The 21,567-nt window shown below is 41.6% G+C and overlaps 1 protein-coding gene and 1 long non-coding RNA gene across 3 annotated transcripts in view; one reads left to right on the forward strand and one right to left on the reverse strand.

Annotated features, from left to right (window-relative positions):
* LOC116050761 (cell migration inducing hyaluronidase 1) overlaps positions 1-21,567 on the reverse strand; it is a 252,036-nt gene that overhangs the window by 21,215 nt on the left and 209,254 nt on the right. For both annotated transcript variants that reach the window (XM_031300979.2, XM_031300980.2), the window contains exons 20-23: positions 18,018-18,173; positions 9,626-9,806; positions 7,890-8,105; positions 4,904-5,115 (exon numbers count right to left, since the gene is read on the reverse strand). In XM_031300979.2, coding sequence (XP_031156839.1) covers positions 4,904-5,115; positions 7,890-8,105; positions 9,626-9,806; positions 18,018-18,173 — 765 coding nt within the window. The remainder of the gene's footprint in view (positions 1-4,903; positions 5,116-7,889; positions 8,106-9,625; positions 9,807-18,017; positions 18,174-21,567) is intronic.
* LOC116050772 lies at positions 20,770-21,115 on the forward strand. The gene is made up of 2 exons (XR_004105165.2): positions 20,770-20,806; positions 20,860-21,115. It is a non-coding gene; the product is annotated as an uncharacterized LOC116050772 (long non-coding RNA).

Below are 21,567 nucleotides of genomic sequence, written 5' to 3' on the forward strand. Positions count from 1 at the left end.
TTATTACTAACTTAGCTCTGGGGAGCTTATTCCCCAGAGTCCATGTGTTTTCTCGCTTCGCAGTTTTCCTTGGATTAGTGTGGCACCTAAATCATGGTTACAGCTGTAGCCGTGGTCCTGCTCAGCGCCCTGCTACACCCTGCTACACCCTGCAGTGCCCTGCTACGCTTTGCTTAGCCCTGTAAGGCCCTGCAGTGCCCTGCTACACCCTGCTACGCCCTGCAGTGCCCTGCCACGCCCTGCTTAGCTCTATCATGCCCTGCAGTGCCCTGCTACACTCTGCTACACCCTGCAGTGCCCTGCTACACTCTGCTACACCCTCCAGTACCCTGCTACAACCTGTAACGCCCTGCAGTGCCCTGCTACGCCATGAACTACTACAACTACCATTTCTAGTCATAGTTCCAATATCGTTATTGGGACTATAATTGCCACTGTTCATCACACCCCCAACCGGCACCGTCAGACAACCACCCACCAAGAGCCTGGGTCGAGTTTTTCCTCGCTACTGTCGCACTAAATGCTTGCTCTTGGGGGAATTATTGGAATTGCTGGGTCTTTGTAAATTAGTGTGGTCTAGACCTACTCTATCTGTAAAGTGTCTTGAGATAACTCTTATGATTTGATACTATAAATGAAATTGAATTGAATTGTATGAACTGATGGGACGTTGAAGGTAATGAATGCCTGGGAGCGTAGGCTGGGACTGCAGTGCTTGCATGTGACTGGATAAATATGTTGGCAGCAACCCAAGCATGGATTTGTAGATTAAGTTATACTAGTGCAAAAGTCTACGTATGGATAACGATGACCAATTGAGCAGTGCAGTTGAGTTGAGAGTACAGAGTGCACAGTACACCATAGAGTGTATGCACCATCAATGGAAACATCCTGTTTGGGCTCTAAACTGTCAGGGTGAACTCAGGCCATGGGGAAAAGCTTACATGCTTTAAATGACAGCCAGATTTTATGCAGTTTAAATAGCTGAAGGCCACACTGTAACCACTGTCTGAAGGGAGCAGCGGTGGAAGAAGTAATCAGATCCTTTACTTAAGTAAAAGTACCAAACCCACACTGTAAAAATACTCTGTTACAAGTCCTGCAAGGAAAATGTTACTTGAGTAAAATGATTTAAGTATCATCAGGAAAGTGTACTTAAAGTATTAAAAGTGAACATATATATATATATATATATATATATATATATATATATAAAAAATCTTTCATCCCCACTGCCATCACCACACTGAACAGCCATACACATCCAGCAGCTCCATTCAGGCTTCTTTTTGGCACTATTTGTGCATTTTGCACATGTTTGTACGGTTAACGTTTTTACATGGTTTCTATATGTATCTTTATGTTCTTATATGTATTTTATGTCATTTGAGCCTGCCCTGTCAAAGACACATTTCTGTAACTCCTGACAGACAATGCAATGTTTCTTATCTTTCTTAAAAGTATTCAATGCAGAAAAATCCTCACATTTTAGAAACTGGAAACGATCCAAACAGTTCTGTGTTTAATGGTCTAATCATTTCAGCTGGACTCTGAAATGTAGCGAAGTAGAAGTAGAAAGTGGCATGAAAAGAAAAGACTCAAGTAAAGTACAAATACCTCAACATTTGTACTCAAGTACTGTACTTGAGTAAATGTACTTAGTTACATTCCACCACAAAGTGAGGCTCTCCCCATTTCTGTGGTGAATCTTGGTCAATAGCAGGAGTGAAGGAATGAGCACTTTACTTCACTCACCATGACGTTTGGGAGCTGCCCTGTCATTTACAGAGTGTGGAGGAATCAGGGTGTTAACCCTGTCAGCCAACATCCAGTGTCATCATTCACAACATGTTTTGATGTTTAACCATAACGTCACTGTGTCCCTGTTCGGAAACCGTTCGCAGCTATTGGCTATATCCGGACACCTCCGGTCTGACGCAGTTTGCTGTCTTTTCGCGGTGCTTTTCCTGAGCGATCGCCCCCCGAAGTGCAAACAGAATTAATTTACACACTTCTAAGAATCTATGTATGAATATTCACACATAGATTATGTGTGATGTGTTACATATGTACATGGACATTCACATGTCTAATTAGTGTGCGAAAGTGACTTTGATGAGAGAAAGCATTAAGAACCCTTGGGCAACGCTCAGGTGGCAGTATGACTTCACATTCAAAGTGGAAATTTGGGAGCTTTTACTGCATCATTTGGAGTTGGTGAAGTACGTCTTCTAGTGTGAAGAACAGAAGTACGGTCCTGGATGTGTTTCCGCAACCGAAATGAACAAATTTTCGGCCCTGAAAATCCAGTGCCCAGTGAGTGTTTACAGCGGGGAGATAGGGGGGTCCGAGTATGGCCAAGGGTAGCACACGGCTAATTCACCGGTGTTAGCTACCTGTTGCATTACTCTTGTAAAATCAATGCTAAAGTAAATAGTTAAAACGATATACCGTTAGAAAGCTAAGAAGTTATATTTTAGTTTGACATCCTTAAATACCTCATATTATGCTCATTTTCAGGTTCATAATTGAATTTAGAGGTTGTACCATAATAGGTTTACATGGTTTAATTTTCCAAAAACACCATATTTTTGTCATATTGCACATTGCTGCAGCTCCTCTTTTCACCCTGTGTTTTGAGCTCTCTGTTTTAGCTACTGAGTGAGGCATCTCACTTCTGTTCCATCTTTGTTGGGAGTCGTATATGCGCAGTACCAAGGTAAGGACTACTAGCCAGTCAAAAGCAGAGTAGGGCAGGGCCTGACAAGCACGCTAGTGTGATCCAAAACAAACCAGCTTCAGCCGGTAACCATGGCTACAGCTCAGCCGTTTTCGAACCCAAATCTGATCCCGAAACACAGGCAGAATAACCCGAACTAGCTTTGCAACTTCGACTGGAGCAAGATGTTTCAGACTGGTAAGTTATTTAAATGTTAAATACATTTTTCATACACTGACTCCTGGACATGTTGATACAACTGAATTCTTCGGGCCTCCGCTCTAACTAGCTTGGTTTGAGGGCTCGCCACACTAGCAGCTAGGCAAGCATTATAACGTGTGTTACAATGTGACGCTAAATGACGCGCGTTTGTCACGGAAGTAAAGGCTGGACTACAATAGAGCTGTTTGCAGCAGTTCGTGACCAATGTTTTCTGTGGGAGATGGTAACTACTTTGAGGTGGACTTTGGGCTTTTTCACTTTGTGAACCTATAACATGCACAAAAAAGATATATAACACAATGAAGGAAAGGGAAAAAGTAGAATAGCATAATATGAGAATTTTCAATGAACTGAAAACATAACAAGATGTTTATATTCATATTTGAACGGATAATTTAATAGAAGGTTAGCCAAAAAGTGTGTGGACACAGGTCTGTTAATGTCGTCCCTCTGTCTTTCTAAATTCTTTCTATAGCTGGATGGCAGTTCAACCTTCAACACTTCCTGAAGGGTTAGGTCATCAGAATGGATACAACATTCTGGAACCAACTGTCCACATTGCGCAGTGATTGGCCAGGTGTGTGGAGGTGTGAGCGAAGGCATGGTTTGAACTTCTCTTTCAAATGTTGCCCCACCTTCAGGTGTGGTCTTTCAGAACAGGTATAAAGACTTGTGTATTTAGAAGATGTTGGGCACTGTACAAACCTGAGCATGTGAACTGAGCAACTGGTGAGCAACAAACGGATTGTTGTTGGAGTGTCGCCTTCTCTCCCCTACTCAAATGTCGCTCCGGTCAGTGTTGAAATGTAACTAAGTACATTTACTCCAGTACTGTACTTAAGTACAAATGTTGAGGTACTTGTACTTTACTTGAGTCTTTTCTTTTCATGTTACTTTCTACTTCTACTCTGCTACATTTCAGAGAGAAATATTGTACTTTTTACTCCACTACATTCATCGGACAGCTTTAGTAACTAGTTACTTTACACATTAAAGGTCCCACGGCATGAAAATTTCACTGTATGAGGTTTTTTTAACATTGTTATGAGTTCCCCTAGCCTGCCTATGGTCCCCCAGTGGCTAGAAATGGCGATAGGTGTAAACCAAGCCCTGGGTATCTTGCTCTGCCTTTGAGAAAATGAAAGCTCAGATGGGCCAATTTGGAATCTTCCCTTTATGACGTCATAAGGGGAAAGGTTACCTCCCCTTTCTCTACTTTGCCTGCCGAGAGAATTTGGCCCTGCCATGAGAAAGAGAGAGACATCATGGCTTGCAAACGAGCAAAGCATGGCAGTTGGTCAAGGCCACACCCCCACCCTCCACCTTGCCCCCCCTCTCTCCTCCTCAATAGCATTTAAAGCTACAGACACAGAAATGGCACGTCCTAAGGAAAGCTCATTGTGGGACTGGCTCGTAGTGGCTGTAATTCTGCACCAAGGCTGAATTTCGGGAAAGAAACTTCAGATACAGTATTAGGGGACCACTAAGCATCCAAAAAACAGCATGTCATAGGACCTTTAAGATTTTTGCACACAAAACACATGTAGTTTATAAAATCTGATGTTTTATTATAAATGAAACTAGCCAACAATATAACGACCTACAAGTCCAGCTGAAATGATTAGACCATTAAACACACAACTGTTTGGATCCTTTCCAGTTTCTAAAATGGGAGGATTTTTCTTTACTTTAAGTAAATTTTCCGGATGATACTTACAGACTTTTACTTAAGTAACATTTTCAATGCAGGACTTTTACTTGTAACAGATTATTTTTGCAGTTCGGTATTAGTACTTTTACTTAAGTAAAAGATCTGAATACTTCTTCCACCACTGGCTCCTGTACTGGATGTTAATTTAGTCCATGAATGATTCTCACCTCTTTAAAACAACCCAGACCACAGTACCTGCAGTAAACATGCGTTCTGTGTGTAGGCGGTGTGTGGCTCATGTGTGCACTGACTTGTTGAAGTTGATGAGCCAGATGGTGACCTCGGCCGGCGCTGCCTGGTCCCAGTGGACGGTGTAGCCTTTGGCCAGTGTGATCACCGGCTGGAACTGTTGGTAGTGCTTCTTCTTCCCCAGGGCGCCCTCCAGTGTCAGGGGCCGGTCCGGGTACTCATCCTTCACTATGTGCATGTTCAGGTTGGCAGGGTTACGGGTCTGGACGTAGATCTGAAGAAAACCCACCACAGAGTTAGAAGGCTGATTCAAATATTTGGACAAGAAAAGTCTTATCCAATATCAATATAATTTCTTCTCAAGGGTAACTCCCGTTTTTTTTCAACCTGGACCCTATTTTCCTATGTTTTTGTGTCTAAGTGACTGATGGTAACAACAGTCTTTGACATTGGTCCAGTATTAAGCAAGACCGCTGCAGTGGCAGTCAGCGAAACAAGCTACTTTGTACAATGTAAGGCAATTGTGCAGCTTGTATTTACCTTCACAAAAGAGCTCATTTTGCCGCTGACAGGCTCAGATTAATATTCTAAGTGTCTGACAACATTGTGGAAAGGATTTCTAAGGAGGTTGACCTTTCTGTTAAAAAGGTTTTTTTTTAACATAAAAACATCTGTGAAATAGCATTCGCTAAAGCCACCAGACTCCATGTAAATAAACAATAATTTTAGCTTCATTCAAAGTCGACAGAAACAAAATAAAACTATGAAAAGCCGTTTTGGGTTGTCTTTCTACTTTTACAACCATCAAAACTCTAGTTGTGGTTGAAATAAACACATAGTTTACCAATTTACATATGAAAATATGTTGGCTCTACATACATTAAAAGTATTGTTTTATTAAATGGAGTCTGGTGGGATAATTGCTAGAGATCTTAGTGCTGTTTCTGGTTAAACAAAAATGTCTTAAAGAGGTTTTAAAAAAGGCCTATATTCATATGGATCCTTTCCATAATGTTGTCAGACACTTAATAATAATCTGAGCCTGTCAGCGGCAAAAACAGAACTTTTAGTGGACAAAAATTGATGATGCACATTTGCCCCAAAGGGTTACATTGCAGCCTGGTCTGTGGCTACTGCTCACAACCTTTTCGCTGAATACTAGACCAATTTCAAAGATTGTTGTTCCCATCAGTCACTTACACACAAAAACATAGGAAAATAGGGTCCAGGTTGAAAAAAACGTAATTACCCTTTAAACGGTCCCTGGACTCCATTGGCATGGACGAAGCACAATGGATGTTCAACATCCATGGTATAGGTGTTTCTGCTAATTGATCAATTTAGCTGTTCAGACTTGGACATAATTTTGATCAACACTCCTGATCTACATGGGAGTCTCCCAACTTTTAACCCTTTTTCCTGCACTGCTCCCGATTGGTAATTTGTCTAGCTAATCTCCCGATTCCATAATGATATGACTCAAATGGGTGTTTCACAGTCTCTGTGATATGTCCAGATTGTAGCATATGTCGTTTTCAAAGTTCAGCAAAAGTGTGTAGACATGTTTCCTGACTCTGCAATTGCTCGCAAATACGCATCAGGGAGAACCAAGACTATACCAGTACATTTGTTTGTACATTTTTGATTGCTATGGATTTAAGGCTCATTAAAAGTCAGTAAGTAAGTGTACATCATTGTATTTATTGTATTAGTTTGTGGTGTATGGTAAAATGAGGGCAGAGATGTTGCAAGTAAGCCATTCCAACAGATACCCCAGAAAATCTCTCTTTTTCAGAGCCCAATGTTGGCAGGTATGAAACATTTTAAAGAGGAAATAACACAAACGTCTATTTTACTAATATAACTGTTGAATTCATGAGCAATACAACACCCTTATCCAGTTCAAATCACTCAGTGGTTTCACTTCTACAGTGTTCCCTGGTCTGGTACGAGCCTAACCCTAACACTAATCCCTAACCCTAAACATAAACCAGCTCCGTCTTCTACTTGTGCTACTGTTATGCTACCTTTATGTAAGATTATTCCCTAATCTATTTTGGTTACAGTTGCTGTACAGCTACAGCATCTATTCAGCAAAATTAAATATGCTCACTTTAGATACAACTTTTAAATAAGAGGATTTCCTGCTAAGTGGAACATGTCCATGATCATTTGTGTACTGGACACAGAGATACAATTGATATAATACTCTGGTTAAAAAAACATGCACATTTCACAAAACACATTCAATACACTGACTGTTAGAAAAAACATTTGTGAAAAATTGCATAAACAATAGATAATCTTTCGTGTAGTTTTTTGTTCAGGGTTTCTTTTAGTGTTGATACTGTTACATACCGATACATTTCTATGATTCATTACACACACACTACAATACTTCCAGGGCATGATTTCACACAGAACAGGTATTATTATGAAAATGCATGTAATCAGCCAATACCAAAGATGGTGTAACAGGATGTAGATAAGTGTAGGTCTGTAACAATGATAAAATAATTGTCTAATTGTCAATTTTTGTGTCTTTGTTTAACCGCAATTAATTGCTAACATTACCTACTATAAGGTCCTAAGGTGTATGACTGGTAATTGTTGATGCTGTTTAGATATGCCAAATTGTAATTATATAAGTGATTATTGGTCAGACTATATATTTTTATTATTATTTCATTGTTAGTTGTTGGCACTTGACCCAATACACGTTCATAGCAACAAAAATGACAAGGGGGGGGGTACAGTTAGAAAAATGTTTTATGATAATAAAGAGGCGTGGTTTACTTCATAGGCTGTGTGTTTGTGTTATTACGTTTTCTGGGTCACATGACAGTTACATATAACCAAAAGATCTATCCTGGAAATTATTCAAAACTTTAATTTGTTTTAAAAAGTAATACATAAATAAATATTTTTAAATTTGACTGAAAGAGACAATTATATTAATTGCAATTTCTGAGACAATTAATTTTACAGCAACATTTGGAATTGTTACAGCTCTAGCTGAGTGTTTGTGATGATGGATGTGTGAGCCACCTGTGCGTAGTGGCCGCTGCAGATAGCAGCCTTCCAGTCGGGCACGTCGATGCAGTCGGGGTGCCGGAGCAGCCAGTTGTCCTCTTTGACCAGGAAGGCTCCAGGATACTCGCTGACCGAGCCGTCAATGTCATGGAAGATGGTCGTCTTGTCCCCGTCCATCTGCATCTTATTAAACCAGGGCCCCGGCTCCCCAAAGAACACCCGAGACGTGATCTACAGTAGAGAGAGGGAGTCAGCTGTTCAGAGTGGCTATTTTACTCCATGATCATATCCAAAACTCTCAAGCTTCCAAATGTACTGTACTTCTCCACTTTTTTCTCTCATCAAGGTGGAGAGGCCTCTGAAACAAAGCACTGGATGTCGTTAAAAAATGTTCAATACAGGTACCAATACCGTGACTTCGATACCGGTTCTTAAACGATACTTTTTTCAATACCAATTTTATAACCCATACACAGGAAAATTTTATGATTACTTTAATTGCATGTTGGGTGTTTTATTCAATTTCATAGCATTTGAAAAAAAAGGATAAAATGGTTTCAAAACAGTATCCTGACTAAACTTTGACACATACCAGTCTGTGATTCACTCAACATCCATTGATCATAACTATTAGTCAAAAAGAATTCATCATTTCTGCTTTGTTTGAACAAAACAAAATATGTATAATGTATAAAAAAGTATTGAGTTTGGTACCGAAACAACATTAAACATGGTTAAAGTGAACCCTAAACAATTGTCTTAATCTGATTTTAATTTATGCAGTTTACTGTAAATGGGACATCTGGTGGTGAGGACATCTCGTGGTGAGGACAGCTTACCAAATTTCTTAATTGCTAAAACCAAATTTCAGCGATTTACATTCAAATTTAATTATTTGTCAAATACGTACAAAACAAGACTTTTGAACCACGTCAATGGGAACTATGGTATGCATGAGAACTTCTTTTACACAGAAAGGTTTTTTTAAACCAATTCAATTATAAATATGTTTCACACTTCTACAATAAGTGTAAGTTTGATTATTTTCAGATCTGTTTTTCCAGTGACTTTCTCCAGTCCGTTTCCAGAGTTTTTGTCATAATTTTCTACTGTTTTTCACTTTTCAAAAAGTGTCGTCCTTCCCATGAATGAAAATGCACCAAACATGGCCCAGTGGTCCAAAAAGGAGCTGACTAAATAGTGGAATCAATTTTCTAACGGTGGCGCTATAGCAACAGTCTGGATTTTAAAATGCAGATGTTGGGAAAAAGCGTTGGATGAATATTTTCAGGTTTAACCCACTAACAATGAAATCACACAGAAAACAAACACGACGCACACACCCGTTTCCTGGGTGAAAGTTGGGTTTTCCCCTCAACTTCTTGGGTGTTCTCTCCCACCTAATCAATAAATTGGACTTGTGTGTGTAGGTGACGTAAAGGGAGCAGGCAGTGGACCAAACCACTATGAGGCAAGGTAGGGGGGCTCTAAATGTTTCTAAACTTAAAATGCATTTTTTGTATTGTTTTCTACTTACACAATTATTTTAAATATATATCATTATATTTACAATACACAGCGTGGTTTTTAATAATATTTTTAGGGGGGCACAACCCTCAGATGGGAACTGGGAAATTCGTCAAAGTACAGAAGCTAAAGACGCTTAAACTTCCTCAACATCTGTGTTCCACCAATGTCTCCGGTTTCATTAGTGCAGATGTTTTGTGAATTTCACACAGAAGCCGACTCACAGGTACGTGGTCAAAGATTATGTCGGTGACGTTGTTGTTGGGGCAGCTCTGCCATGAGTTGTTGAGTCTGAAGCCAAAGGCACTGGTGTGCCGTCCATCCAGCGCTGTGTATTTCCGGAATGTACAGTTCTGCATGTTGATGGGCCCATCATAAATCTGCATGCCTCGGATAGGAAAATCACTGCAGGGAAACAGAGATACAGATACACACACACACACACACACACACACACACACACACACACACACACACACACACACACACACACACACACACACACACACACAACCCATCATCAATTTGGATGTTGTTGATATGTGCAGTGTACAGTTAGTAGATGTTTCATGCTTTAACACCAAGGTTCAACTCCCATCTTATACTATTATTATTTACCTGAACATTACACAGCCACACAGACACAGATTCCATGCTTTATAGTTAGATACAATTATTGATTAGAACAACTTTAAAGGGTAATTTCAGCATTTTTCAAACTGGACTAAGTGTCTTAAGGGAGCGAGAAAGCTGTAACCGGCAGCTGAGAACCGGTCTGAGAGAGACCAGAGGAAACCTACGCAAACACGGTGCAAACTCCACACAGAAAGGCGGGGATCAAACTCTGCAGTGCCTACTTGCTGTGAGGCAGTAGTGCTAACCACTGAGCCACCTGGTCATCCTTGCTTGATACTTGACCAATTTCAGAAATTGTTGTTCCCATCAGTCACATAGACATAAAAACATAGGATAATAGGGTCCAGGTTGAAAAATACCAAAGTTATCCTTCAACTATACAGTGCCAGACAAAAGTCGTGTCGCTTATCTAAGTTGTAGGAACAACAAATAATAACTTGACTTGTAGTTGATCAATTGGAATCAGAAATGGTTTATATGAAAGGCAAAGGCTTCTGGATTATGCTTATTATACCAAAATAAAGGTTTGTATCATTCATTGAGTTTTATCATTGAATTAGAACAGAAAGGTCAGATTTGGCTTGGACAAAAGTCTTGTCGCATACAAAAATACAGTAATGTACGGTAGAAATTATACTTTATTGTGAATACACAAACATGCTACAATAACATCAGAGCATACGTAAAGTCATGGTGCCTTGGGAAAAAGAAAATGAGCTTGGAGGACTACATCCATACATCTCGGCAATGACTCAAATAACGTATTGATGAAGTCATCTGGAATAGCAAAGAAAGCAGTCTTGCAGGACTCCCAGAGTTCATCAAGATTCGTTGGTTTCATCTTCCAAGCCTCCTCCTTTATCTTACCCCAGACATGCTCAATAATGTTCATGTCTGGTGAATGGGCTGGCCAATCCTGGAGCACCTTGACCTTCTTCGCTTTCAGGAACTTTGATGTGGAGGCTGAAGTATGACAAGGAGCGCCATCCTGCTGAAGAATTTGCCCTCTCTTGTCGTTTGGAATGTAATGGGCAGCAATAATTTGTTGATACTTCAGGCTGTTGATGTTGCCATCCACTCTGCAGATCTCTCGCACACCCCCATACTGCATGTAACCCCAAACCATGATTTTTCCTCCACCAAACTTGACTGTTTTCTGGGTGAATCTTGGGTCCATGCGGGTTCCAACAGGTCTTCTGCAGTATTTGCAGCAATTGGGATGCAGTTCAATGGATGATTCATCAGAAAAATCAACCTTCTGCCACTTTTCCACTGTCCATCCTTTCACCAAGCTGTGGGCCTTTGCAAATGCAACACACTTTTTTAGTTGTCTTCTGTTTAATGCTGGTTTGTGAGCACTAATTCGGCCATGGAGGCCACTGCGTGAGAGAATTCGACAAACTGTTGTTATAGATACAGGGGTTTCTGGTGGCCAGCCCAGAAAAAGGGCTGGCCCTGGACTGTCGAAGCAACAAACGGTCCTCTCGAACAGTTGTCTTATGGGGTCTGCCTGACCTGGACTTGTCATGAACTTCACCAGTTTCTTCAAATCTTTTTCTTATCCTTTCCACTTGACGTTTGGATACATTGAAGATGTCTGCCACCTCAGCAGCAGACTTGGTCTTCAGGCTCTTGATGATCAGCACTTTGGTCTGTGGTTGAATCTTTGGCATGTTGTGAGAGGTCAGGTTGCACTTCACATGAAGGTCTGGTGTGCTGGAGTTTGGAGTGTTTTTCCTACAACTTAGATAAGCGACAAGACTTTTGTCAGGCACTGTTTAACCATACTTCAGATAACCTTGCCTGGATGTTCAAGTAAACTCCAATTGATGAAGGCAGTGTCCATCTTTCACATATGTACAATGTGACCATTCTGCCTGACATGTTTAAGGTTAGACATAGTAGAGGTGTGACAAGATCTTGTCCCATGAGATTAAAATGTGACGAGGCTTCTCTTCGAGCTATAAATTGTCTTGCAATATCGGTCGCAAGTGCAGAGCAGCAGCCAGTCTAACCTGGTTGGTCTTAAAATACATCTGGCTTTGAAGATGAGTCTGGCTTGGACCTCTAAATCAGCATAGAAGATCCCCCGCCTGTTTGCCAAAGTTGATTATGAGTTCACTTTTGCAGCGGAGTTGCAGTTGTGCAGCGTTAGAACTTTAGAGGATACGGCCGCTTTCTCTAGCAGTTTCAAGGAAGGATCCTTCAATGGCTGAATTTCGACGATGCTACGTCATCGAAGTCCGTCGAAGGACTGTTCCAATGTCGAGGACCCTACAAATTCCACCAGGACTGAGTCCTTCTTTTGGAGAATTTCCAAGGATGCATATGCATAACAGCTTCTCTCTCTCGCGCCCGACACACACACACACACACACACGGACTGCAGCGTGCAGTTCATTGTGGCGCTGACACACACAGATTTCTTTGTCTTTTTTAAATGAGTCGAAAACAGAAAGCAAAACCTAACTTTACTTTTAATGATATTAAACAAAGATAAATGTTCTCCTCTCGTCTTAAAATAGTCATAAATCAATACAAGAGCAGTGTTTCCTACACATAGACTAATGTGTGGCGGTGCGCCGCACTATCAACACCGGCCGCCGCACATTGCGTTTCGTTATTAATTTTTTTTTTTAAACGCTATTTAAAACACGTTCAGCTGCAACAACGTTCCTTTCCCTGCTCTCCTCCGTCTCTCTGTCACTTGTCTCGCTCACACACACACACACACACACACACACACACACACACACACACACACACACACACACACAGCTCCTCCCACCGTGCAGTGTTTGGTGTTTTTAGCCCCCAACGTTGCCTTCCAGGCAGCGCGGCAATAGTTATGTTTAGGGTTAAGGTGAGGGTTAGCTAGCTGCCTGGAAAGCGACGTTGGAGGCTTAAAACACCATCGAGCCCACCATGCACACAGCGTCTGTCTCCATAAGGGAGAGAAGACAGCTGGCAAAATTCACAAGTTCACAAAAGGTTGGTAGGTATCTATCTCGTACACCTTTACATCACACATTAAAAAGTGCTATAAAATATTTTATATTCTGAATACAATGTTGTCAGTGTGTTAATGTTGGAGTCCTGACCCAACTCAACAAGCGATTGTGCCTGCTTTAGAAAGTGAACTAGTCGCAAGTTTGCGGTAAAATGCAGTTGTAGCAGCTGTGAATCAAATAAACGTAATGTTATGTCATTTTTTACTCTTACACTGAATGTTTGCTGCTGAGTATTGAAAAGTATCCCCCCCCCCCTCCCCCCGCCACAAATTGAAACACTGCAAGAGCATCCTACTTCCTTGTTTACTGCTGCAATGAAACGCTTGGACTAGAAAGACTATCTTTCCAGTCATATTTCTTAATTGAAGTTTTTTTTTAAATAGTGTTAAAATTTCGTCTCGTTCTCGTGAACACAATCTTGTGTCTCATCTCATCTCATAAGCTGTGTGTCTGGTCACACCCCTACCGGTTAGTGGTAGTACAGTAAAAACAAAAGGAACAGTTCACAACTCTGGTGTTTTTGGACTGGGTAAAAGAATGTGTGTACAGCTGACTCGCTGCCATGGTTTCTAACCAGTGGCCTTCATCAAATGCTCAGCACTCACTGCACAGCGTGAGAGCACTTGTGCCAATGGTGTGCCCAAGTTCAGCTGGTTGCATCAAAGCAGCGTAGTTGAGCAGAGTTGTCTTTTTTTCCCACACAGTAAAGGAATCTGTGATAATACTGCAGTTGAGACATTCCCTCTGTGTTCTGCCAACTGGGCCGGGGCTGGACTGATTTCTAGCATACCATGTCTGGCTCTCACACATACCAGTCTTTATTAAAGTGCTACTCCACCTCAAATCTATCTTTGGGGTATTAAACACTTTGGCTTGAAAAGTGGCTGTCAAATGTTCTCACTTGGCTACTTGATGAAAAACAGCAGCTGTGGTCGGTGTGAGTTCATGTCAGTTCTAAAGGATCGACAGTGGTAAGACGTTTTCATGGCAGAGAAATGTCCTGTCCTACCATTCCTTCTCCTCCGCTGTCCATCGATGCAGTAGATGCTCAGTATGTTCCAATTCACAGTTTACATAGAGCACGACTAAGGCTGGGTACCCAATTCCATACTAAGCTGGTTTTGAGGCTTATGTACATGTACATGATTCTGTCACTAACCAGGTTTATGACCATCTGCAGTAGGGCCAAATGATTTGGGAAAAAAATCAAATTGCGATTTTTCTGCCAGATATTGTGATTTCGATTCGATTTGCAATCATAAAAAAAAAAAGGTTCAATATTTACTGTATAACAGATAAAACATGTCATGAAGCATTATAACATGAGACACCATCAAAACTGCTCTATATTCTTAAGAAAGGATGAGAACATAGATATGAATCACCAGCAATGAGTGTTTTTCTTTTAATAAGCATGGAACATTTAATAGTCAAACACAGAAAATGTATCACAAAAGCTAAAGTTATGATAAAAAGAAATTCCAATAAAAAGTATCACTACTTTCCTGTAAACTGAAATTTCTGATACGCCTCAGTTCAACAGCAGCATCTACATATTTCACCTTCTACCATCATGTTAAAGAGCTCATATTATGCTCATTTTCAGGTTCATAATTATATTTAGAGGTTGTACCAGAATACGTTTATGTGGTTTCATTTTCCAAAAACACCATAGTTTTTTGTCATATTGCACATTGCTGCAGCTCCTCTTTTCAGCCTGTGTGATGAGCTATCAGTTTTAGCTACCGAGTGAGGCATCTCACTTCTGTTCCATCTTTGTTGGGAGTCGCACATGCGCAGTACCTAGGTAAGGACTACTAGCCAGTCAGAAGCAGAGTAGGGCGGGGCCTGACAAGCAAGCTAGTGTGATCCGAAACAAACTAGCTTCAACCAGTAACCATGGCCACGGCTCAGCTGTGTTCAAACCCAAATCTGATCCCGAAACACAGGCAGAACATCCCGAACCAGCTTTGCAACTTCGACTGGAACAAGACGTTTCAGAGTGGTAAGTTATTTAAATGTTAACAACAAATTAATCTTTCATACGTAACGTTTTAATTCTGCACTGTCTCCTGGACATGTTGACACAACAATCTGAACTCTTCGGGCCTCCGCTCTAACTAGCTTGGTTTGAGGGCGCGCCACACTAGCAGCTAGGCGAGCATTATAACGTGTGTTACAAAGTGATGCTAAATGACACGCGTTTGTCACAGAAGTAAAGGCTGGACTACAATAGAGCTGTTTGCAGCAGTTCGTGAACAATGCTTTCTGTGGGAGATGGTAACTCCCTTTGGGATGTACTTTGTGCTTTTTCACTTTGTAAACCTATTACATGCACAAAAAAGATATATAACACAATATAGGAAAGGGAAAAAGCCAAAAAGCATAATATGAGCACTTTAAATAAAGTAAAAAAAATAAATGAAAATTATTCCAGCATTTATCTTATAAAAACAGTAAATATAATAATAAAAAGAGGAATAAAAAATGTTAAACCAAATGTTACACCAAACATTCAACTAAATATTCACATTTGATTAATCGCGGTCTTACACCAAACATTCAACTAAATTTTCACATTTGATTAATCGCGGTCTTCACGATTAGCTAATTGTATTCTTTCAAATCGCGATTTCGATCTGCAAAGATTCATCGTGCAGCCCTAATCTGCAGTTGTGTCTTTGACTCCATATCCTGAGTAAACAGAGTTACCGTCACAGTTTGCTGGTGAAAATGTGCAAAGATTAAAGCAGTTGAGATAAAAAAATGAATCAATGCAATTTTTAAGTGGCCTCGGGCGTAATCTACTTTAGATTTCACTTGTTTGACTGCAGACGTCACTACGTCTTCTTAGTTTATTTGTTTGAAAAGATTTTTTTTCATTCAGTTATTTTGATGTGGGATTTGTTTTAGAACTCTAACTCTAATATATTTTTTATTTAATTTTTCTTATTTACAGTTTTTTTTTCCAATTGCTAAACAACAGTCTGCATTACCAACAGTCACCTGAGCTAAACAGTTAACTTCACCTGCAAAACTCATTCCTAACAACACACAACTATTCACACGTCTCAAAACAGACTCAGTGCAGCCAAACCGTCACTCAGAACACACTGAGAGTAAAAACACTAGCATCAAACACCAATACAGAAATTAAAACACTTTTGATCTTTACAGTTTGAATAATTTAAGTGACTTCACACCACTCAATATTTTCTTTAAAGAAGAGTGAATTTTTTATTTTATTATAAAATCAGCAGTTTGCTCCAATAGATATATTTTTATTTGTCTGTAGTAATTTACGTAATTACTTGGCAAAAAATTACAAACTAAAGGTACATAATAGTAACAAAGCATTGTGGGGCTTATCCTGCCTCTCACCAGCATCAGGGAACAAGTTTTCATCATCACAATGGATGTCCTCTCTTGCCATGCACCTGCATCATCTATAAATACAAATACATGTGGTGTTTCTATTGCTTCCACCTCCATTACTTTCTGAAAAAAAGGAGGTGTGCAGTTTTACTATAGTAAAATAAGTGTTTTTCACTTTTTTGTAGCTGTGTATGTAACCTCAGACATCTTACCTGGACATATTGGCATCTTTGCTCTTTTACCTGTTCACTGTTTCTCTCAAACGGTACAATGTAGAACTGCTTCATTCTTATTTGGTGTTTCTTTATTTTCAAAAAAAGGCTTTCTAAGCTTTCCCTATACACAGTATATATACAGTATGTGTTCACTAACAAGTCTAAAACAAGACCCCTGCTTAGGCTTTCAGCTGAAATTACAATCAGCAGTGTTTGAAATGCACCGGGCTGAAATCCATTCTGTTTTGAATGTGAGGTTAACAGTTTTGACAGCAGTGTGTTAGCATTTGAACAAAGTGCTGTAGATTCACAGTGTTGTGCAGGTTGTGGTTAAAGCGTACATTCATGTCCCAGAAATGCTTGTTACTAACTTTGCTCTGGGGAGCTTATTCCCTGGAGTCCTTATAGTTTTGTCGCCTCACAGTTTTCCTTGGATTAGGGTGCCACCTAAATCATGGTTGCAGCTGCCACCATGGTCCTGCTCAGCGCCCTGCTACACCCTGCTACGCCCCGCAATGATCCTGCTACGCCCTGCTATGCCCTGCTACGCTCTAACCTGCTACAACTATTATTTCTAGTCATGGTTCCACTATCTTTATTGGGACTAAAACTGCCACTGTTCATCATTCCAACTGCTATAATTATTATGAATCATATTTCTCTATATCTGTATATCTGTATCAGGGTCTGTCCGAGGTTTCTGCCTAAAAGGAAGTTTTTTCCTCACCACTGTCGCACCAAATGCTTGCTCTTGGGAAATTGTTGGGTCTTTGTAAATCATAGAGTGTGGTCTAGACCTACTCTAGCTGTAAAATGTCTTGAGATAACTCTTGTTATGATTTGATACTATCAATTAAATTGAATTGAATTGAAATAAAGCCATGGGATAAGTGTGTAGAGTTTTGAAAACTGTGTTCAAGCAATGAAAAACAAACTTGAGTTTTATCCACATGAACTGCTGCTGTACAGACTGTGGTTAGAGTTTTGCACATTTGACTCCAGCTGTGCCACCTGTCGTTTAGTAATCGAAAAGAACTGTAAGATAAAATACAATTTCAGTTGCACTTTTGATAAGAGGACACATCTGTTGTTAAATAAAGGAATATTTTTCAATCATTCATCTGCCATTTGTAATAAAGTGCTTTACGTGGTTGTATATAAATGCAGTCCATTTACTATTTGTCTTCTCCATTGGATCACGGTTAATGAAAGACGAGAGCAGCAAAACAATGCATCCTTTGCATTACCAGTGTCAGTTATTTTTTTCCATTTCAGTGTGTCGATGATCATTACATCTTTTATCATATTATGGGCGTGGCTGAATCTGTGAGCTGTCAAACCAAAACAACATACTAAAACAGGCCATAATTGTCACTTACATGCCGCGTGGCAGGGTCCTGCCAGTGAGGTCAGAACCCCCGGGGCCCCAGATCCTGTTGTCAGGGAGAGGCATCCCGCGATTTTCACTTTCACCCACAAAGAGCGAGTTCTTCACCTGCTGACGCGAGCCGTCATCATCTGGAAACGTGCCTCCGCTGCACACACACAGACAGGGAGAGATTCAAGATTCAAGATTAACTTTATTGTCCCACAAGGTGGGACACTTTGTCTTGGTACTTAACCCATGCTGCAGCCATAAAAAAAACACAAACAACATGTACAGCATGATACAATACCATACAACAAACCATAATATGACCCTAATGGTGTGTAAAACACAACATGGTGTCACGCAGTGCATGTAGTTAAAGGTTACTCCAAAAAGAAATAATAAAAACTAATAAATATTGCAGCAATCACAAGTGCAACAATAACAGTGCAAAAGCATCAACCTGTTTTGGCTGTTATCTGCAGCTAGAGAGTTAAGCATGATTTATGGTTCTGCGGAGGCTCCACGCAGAACTTTCGCTGCAGCCTACGTAAGTGGCCTGAAGTTTATACTTGTGCGTTGGTGTGTGCGTCAATCTCTTCAAGAGAATAGCAGGGTCGGCATGTGTGTGTGTGTGGGGAGTGTGTGGTAGAGCGAGTGAGAGAGTGACGGGGATTAACCTAGAGTAAAACTAATTTAGAGTCATAGTGAGAGAAACAAAGTGTCTCCCATGTGCTTTCTGACTACGGTGGGAAATCTGTAGCAGGAAAAGCTAACCCTCTCCTTGATTTCATGTTGTTTATGGAGAGGGAGAACCAGGACATGAGTCGGGGGAAAAGCAACGCTACCAAGCCACGGGCAAGCGTTGTGTGTCGCTGCAACGTGTAGTTAAATCTTTTGAGAGGTGCACGTCAGGCTATGGCGTAGGGTCGGCATCTCCACGTACCTACATACGTAGCCACGGTGTGGATTTAATGCAGAAGCATTAATCACGATTAAAAGTGTGGACGGGCCAGCAGCAGCAGGAAGTGTAGCAGCAGTGAATCAGTACTGTTTCATTGATCCCAGAGTGTTCATTATTCAAACATCATGATCAAGACATTATTCAGGGGATTACAAACTGATTGTTGCAATTGTTTTTCTTTGTTGAGTAAAAATAGCTCTAACACCAAGTAAATATGAATCACCCAATATACAAAATACAGGTGGATATATGTATGCATGTATGAATGTATGAATGTATGTATGTATGTATGTATTGTGGCCAAATGGCCCCTGAATCGTTGCCATGCCGGGCACATGCCTTCAAGGGTACTGACCAAGGTACCCCATTCATGTCTCGTTTGACAAAAGCCTTGTGTGCTCTTCTGAAGGTCCATTACCTCCACACCTCTGTCTACCACCCCCAGACAGATGGGCTTGTGGAGCGCTTCAACCAAACATTGAAAAGAATGCTCCAACGAGTGGTGGATGAGGATGGACGCAACTGGGACCTTCTCCTCCCTTATGTTCTCTTTGCCATCCGTGAGGTTCCACAGGCGTCAACTGGCTTTAGCCCTTTCGAGTTGCTGTATGGCTAGCAGCCTAGGGGCCTTCTGGATGTGGCCCAGGAGACCTGGGAACAGCAGCTGTCACCATTGAGCATGTTAAGGAGATGCAAGACCGGATTGAGAGGATAATGCCGCTTGTACATTCCCACATGGAGGAGGCCCAGCGGGCCCAACAGCAGACCTTCAATTGTCCAGCACAACCCCGGGAGTTCCAGTTGGGCGATCGTGTATTGGTCCTCATCCCCTCCGCATCTTGTAGGTTCCTCGCTATCTGGCAGGGTCCTACACCGTGTGGAACGTCTAGGGCCTGTCAACTACCGAGTCCAGCAACCAGGCTGTCGACATCCGGTCCAGACATACCACATCAACTTACTCAAACGATGGATTGAGCCTGTTCCTCTGCTGACAGCCTGCGCTCAGGCTGACCAACCCACTGTGATGAGGGGCTTAGTCCTGCCCAACTGCAGGAGCTCAGGAGCTGATCGACCAACACCGGGATGTTTTTTCCTCCAACCCAGGCAGGATGAGATTTGCACTTCCTCCTGGGACCCTTGTTCGGCAACGGCCCTACCGAATCCCTGAAGCCAGACAACAAGCGGTGGATGACGAAGTCCAGAAAATGCTCCACCTTGGGGTGATTGAGTCATTTCACAGCCCCTGGTCCAATCCCATAGTGCTGGTTCCGAAGTCAGATGGCTCCTGGAGATTCTACAATGATTTCCGCCGACTGAACAAAGTTGTCGACGAGCTGGTGGGTTAGGCCGAGCAAGGTTCATATCTACTCTGGATTTGACCAAGGGTTATTGGCAAGTACCCTTGAGCCCGGAGGCCAAACAGAAGACTGCTTTTAGCACCCCTAGTGGTCACTGGCAGTACAGAGTACTCCCATTTGGTGTCCATGGAGTTCCGGCCACCTTCCAGAGGATGATGGACCAGATCTTGGCACCACACTGAGACTACACAGCTGCTTACTTGGATGATGTGGTCATCCATGCAGAGGACTGGTCCGAACACAACACCAGGCTCAGGAAGGTCCTTGCATGTGGAATGTGGCCAAATGGCCCCTGAAGTGTTGCCATGCCAGGTATATGCCTTCAAAGGTCTCCCATTGTGTTTGTCAAAACAAGCACATGGCCAAGAAGCCAGCCTACCACATGGCACGGCTGGCAACCACTAATCACCGCCTCCAGCTGCCTCTCATTTGCCCCTCGTCAGGCCAGGACAAAAGGACCCACGCCGACCAAGGCAAGTGAGTCTGTGTTTGCCACTCAAGCTAACCACTGCGCTGTTTCCTGCACCCAGAAAGCCCATAAACTGAAGCCAAGGAAGACTGGAGCTGAACGACCCATCAATCTTCACTGGAACTCGAGGTCTCCTGTCCCCTCCTTGCACAACTTCACCGGTGAGCCTCTCTACTGCACCTCGCCTACCCAGCTGAATTCCCCAAGACCTAACCCAACCCTGCACACCAGCCACGCCACGAGGGAGATACACCGCTGCACTCCTTACTTTGCTGTACAAAGAAAAAGAAAGCACCCACCTGAGTGGGTTTTCACTGCAATCTGATTCTGGTCCATTGTTGTCCCGCGTGTGTGTGTGTGTGTCATCTCCATAATTCAGTGATGTGAATAATTACACCACATGAGTAAAGACAGCCTGCTTTTCTGTTTTCACAGTTCCAGATAGAGAGGGAACTATACTGAGACTAAAAAGCAGTGTTGATGAGGTGCTATCAAGCCACAAAAGCCATTAGAGTTATGGCTGTGCTGTCAGACTTTATAGAGGCCAAAGATAAAAATAAATACAGACATACTACAAATAAGGAAGACAAAGTAATCCATTCTGTCAGTGGATATGCAGCACATCAACACCTGTTTAATTCATTTCTGTATCGTGTGTGTGTGTGTGTGTGTGTGTGTTTTGTGTTCCTTTCATTCTAACATCACTTAAAGAGAGAATCAGTGTCATGGTAACAGTATAGATGTTGCACTGAATGAGCAAAAACAATAA

This window comes from Sander lucioperca, chromosome 3 (genome assembly GCF_008315115.2).
Source record: "Sander lucioperca isolate FBNREF2018 chromosome 3, SLUC_FBN_1.2, whole genome shotgun sequence".
In the NCBI taxonomy this organism is placed as follows: domain Eukaryota; kingdom Metazoa; phylum Chordata; class Actinopteri; order Perciformes; family Percidae; genus Sander; species Sander lucioperca.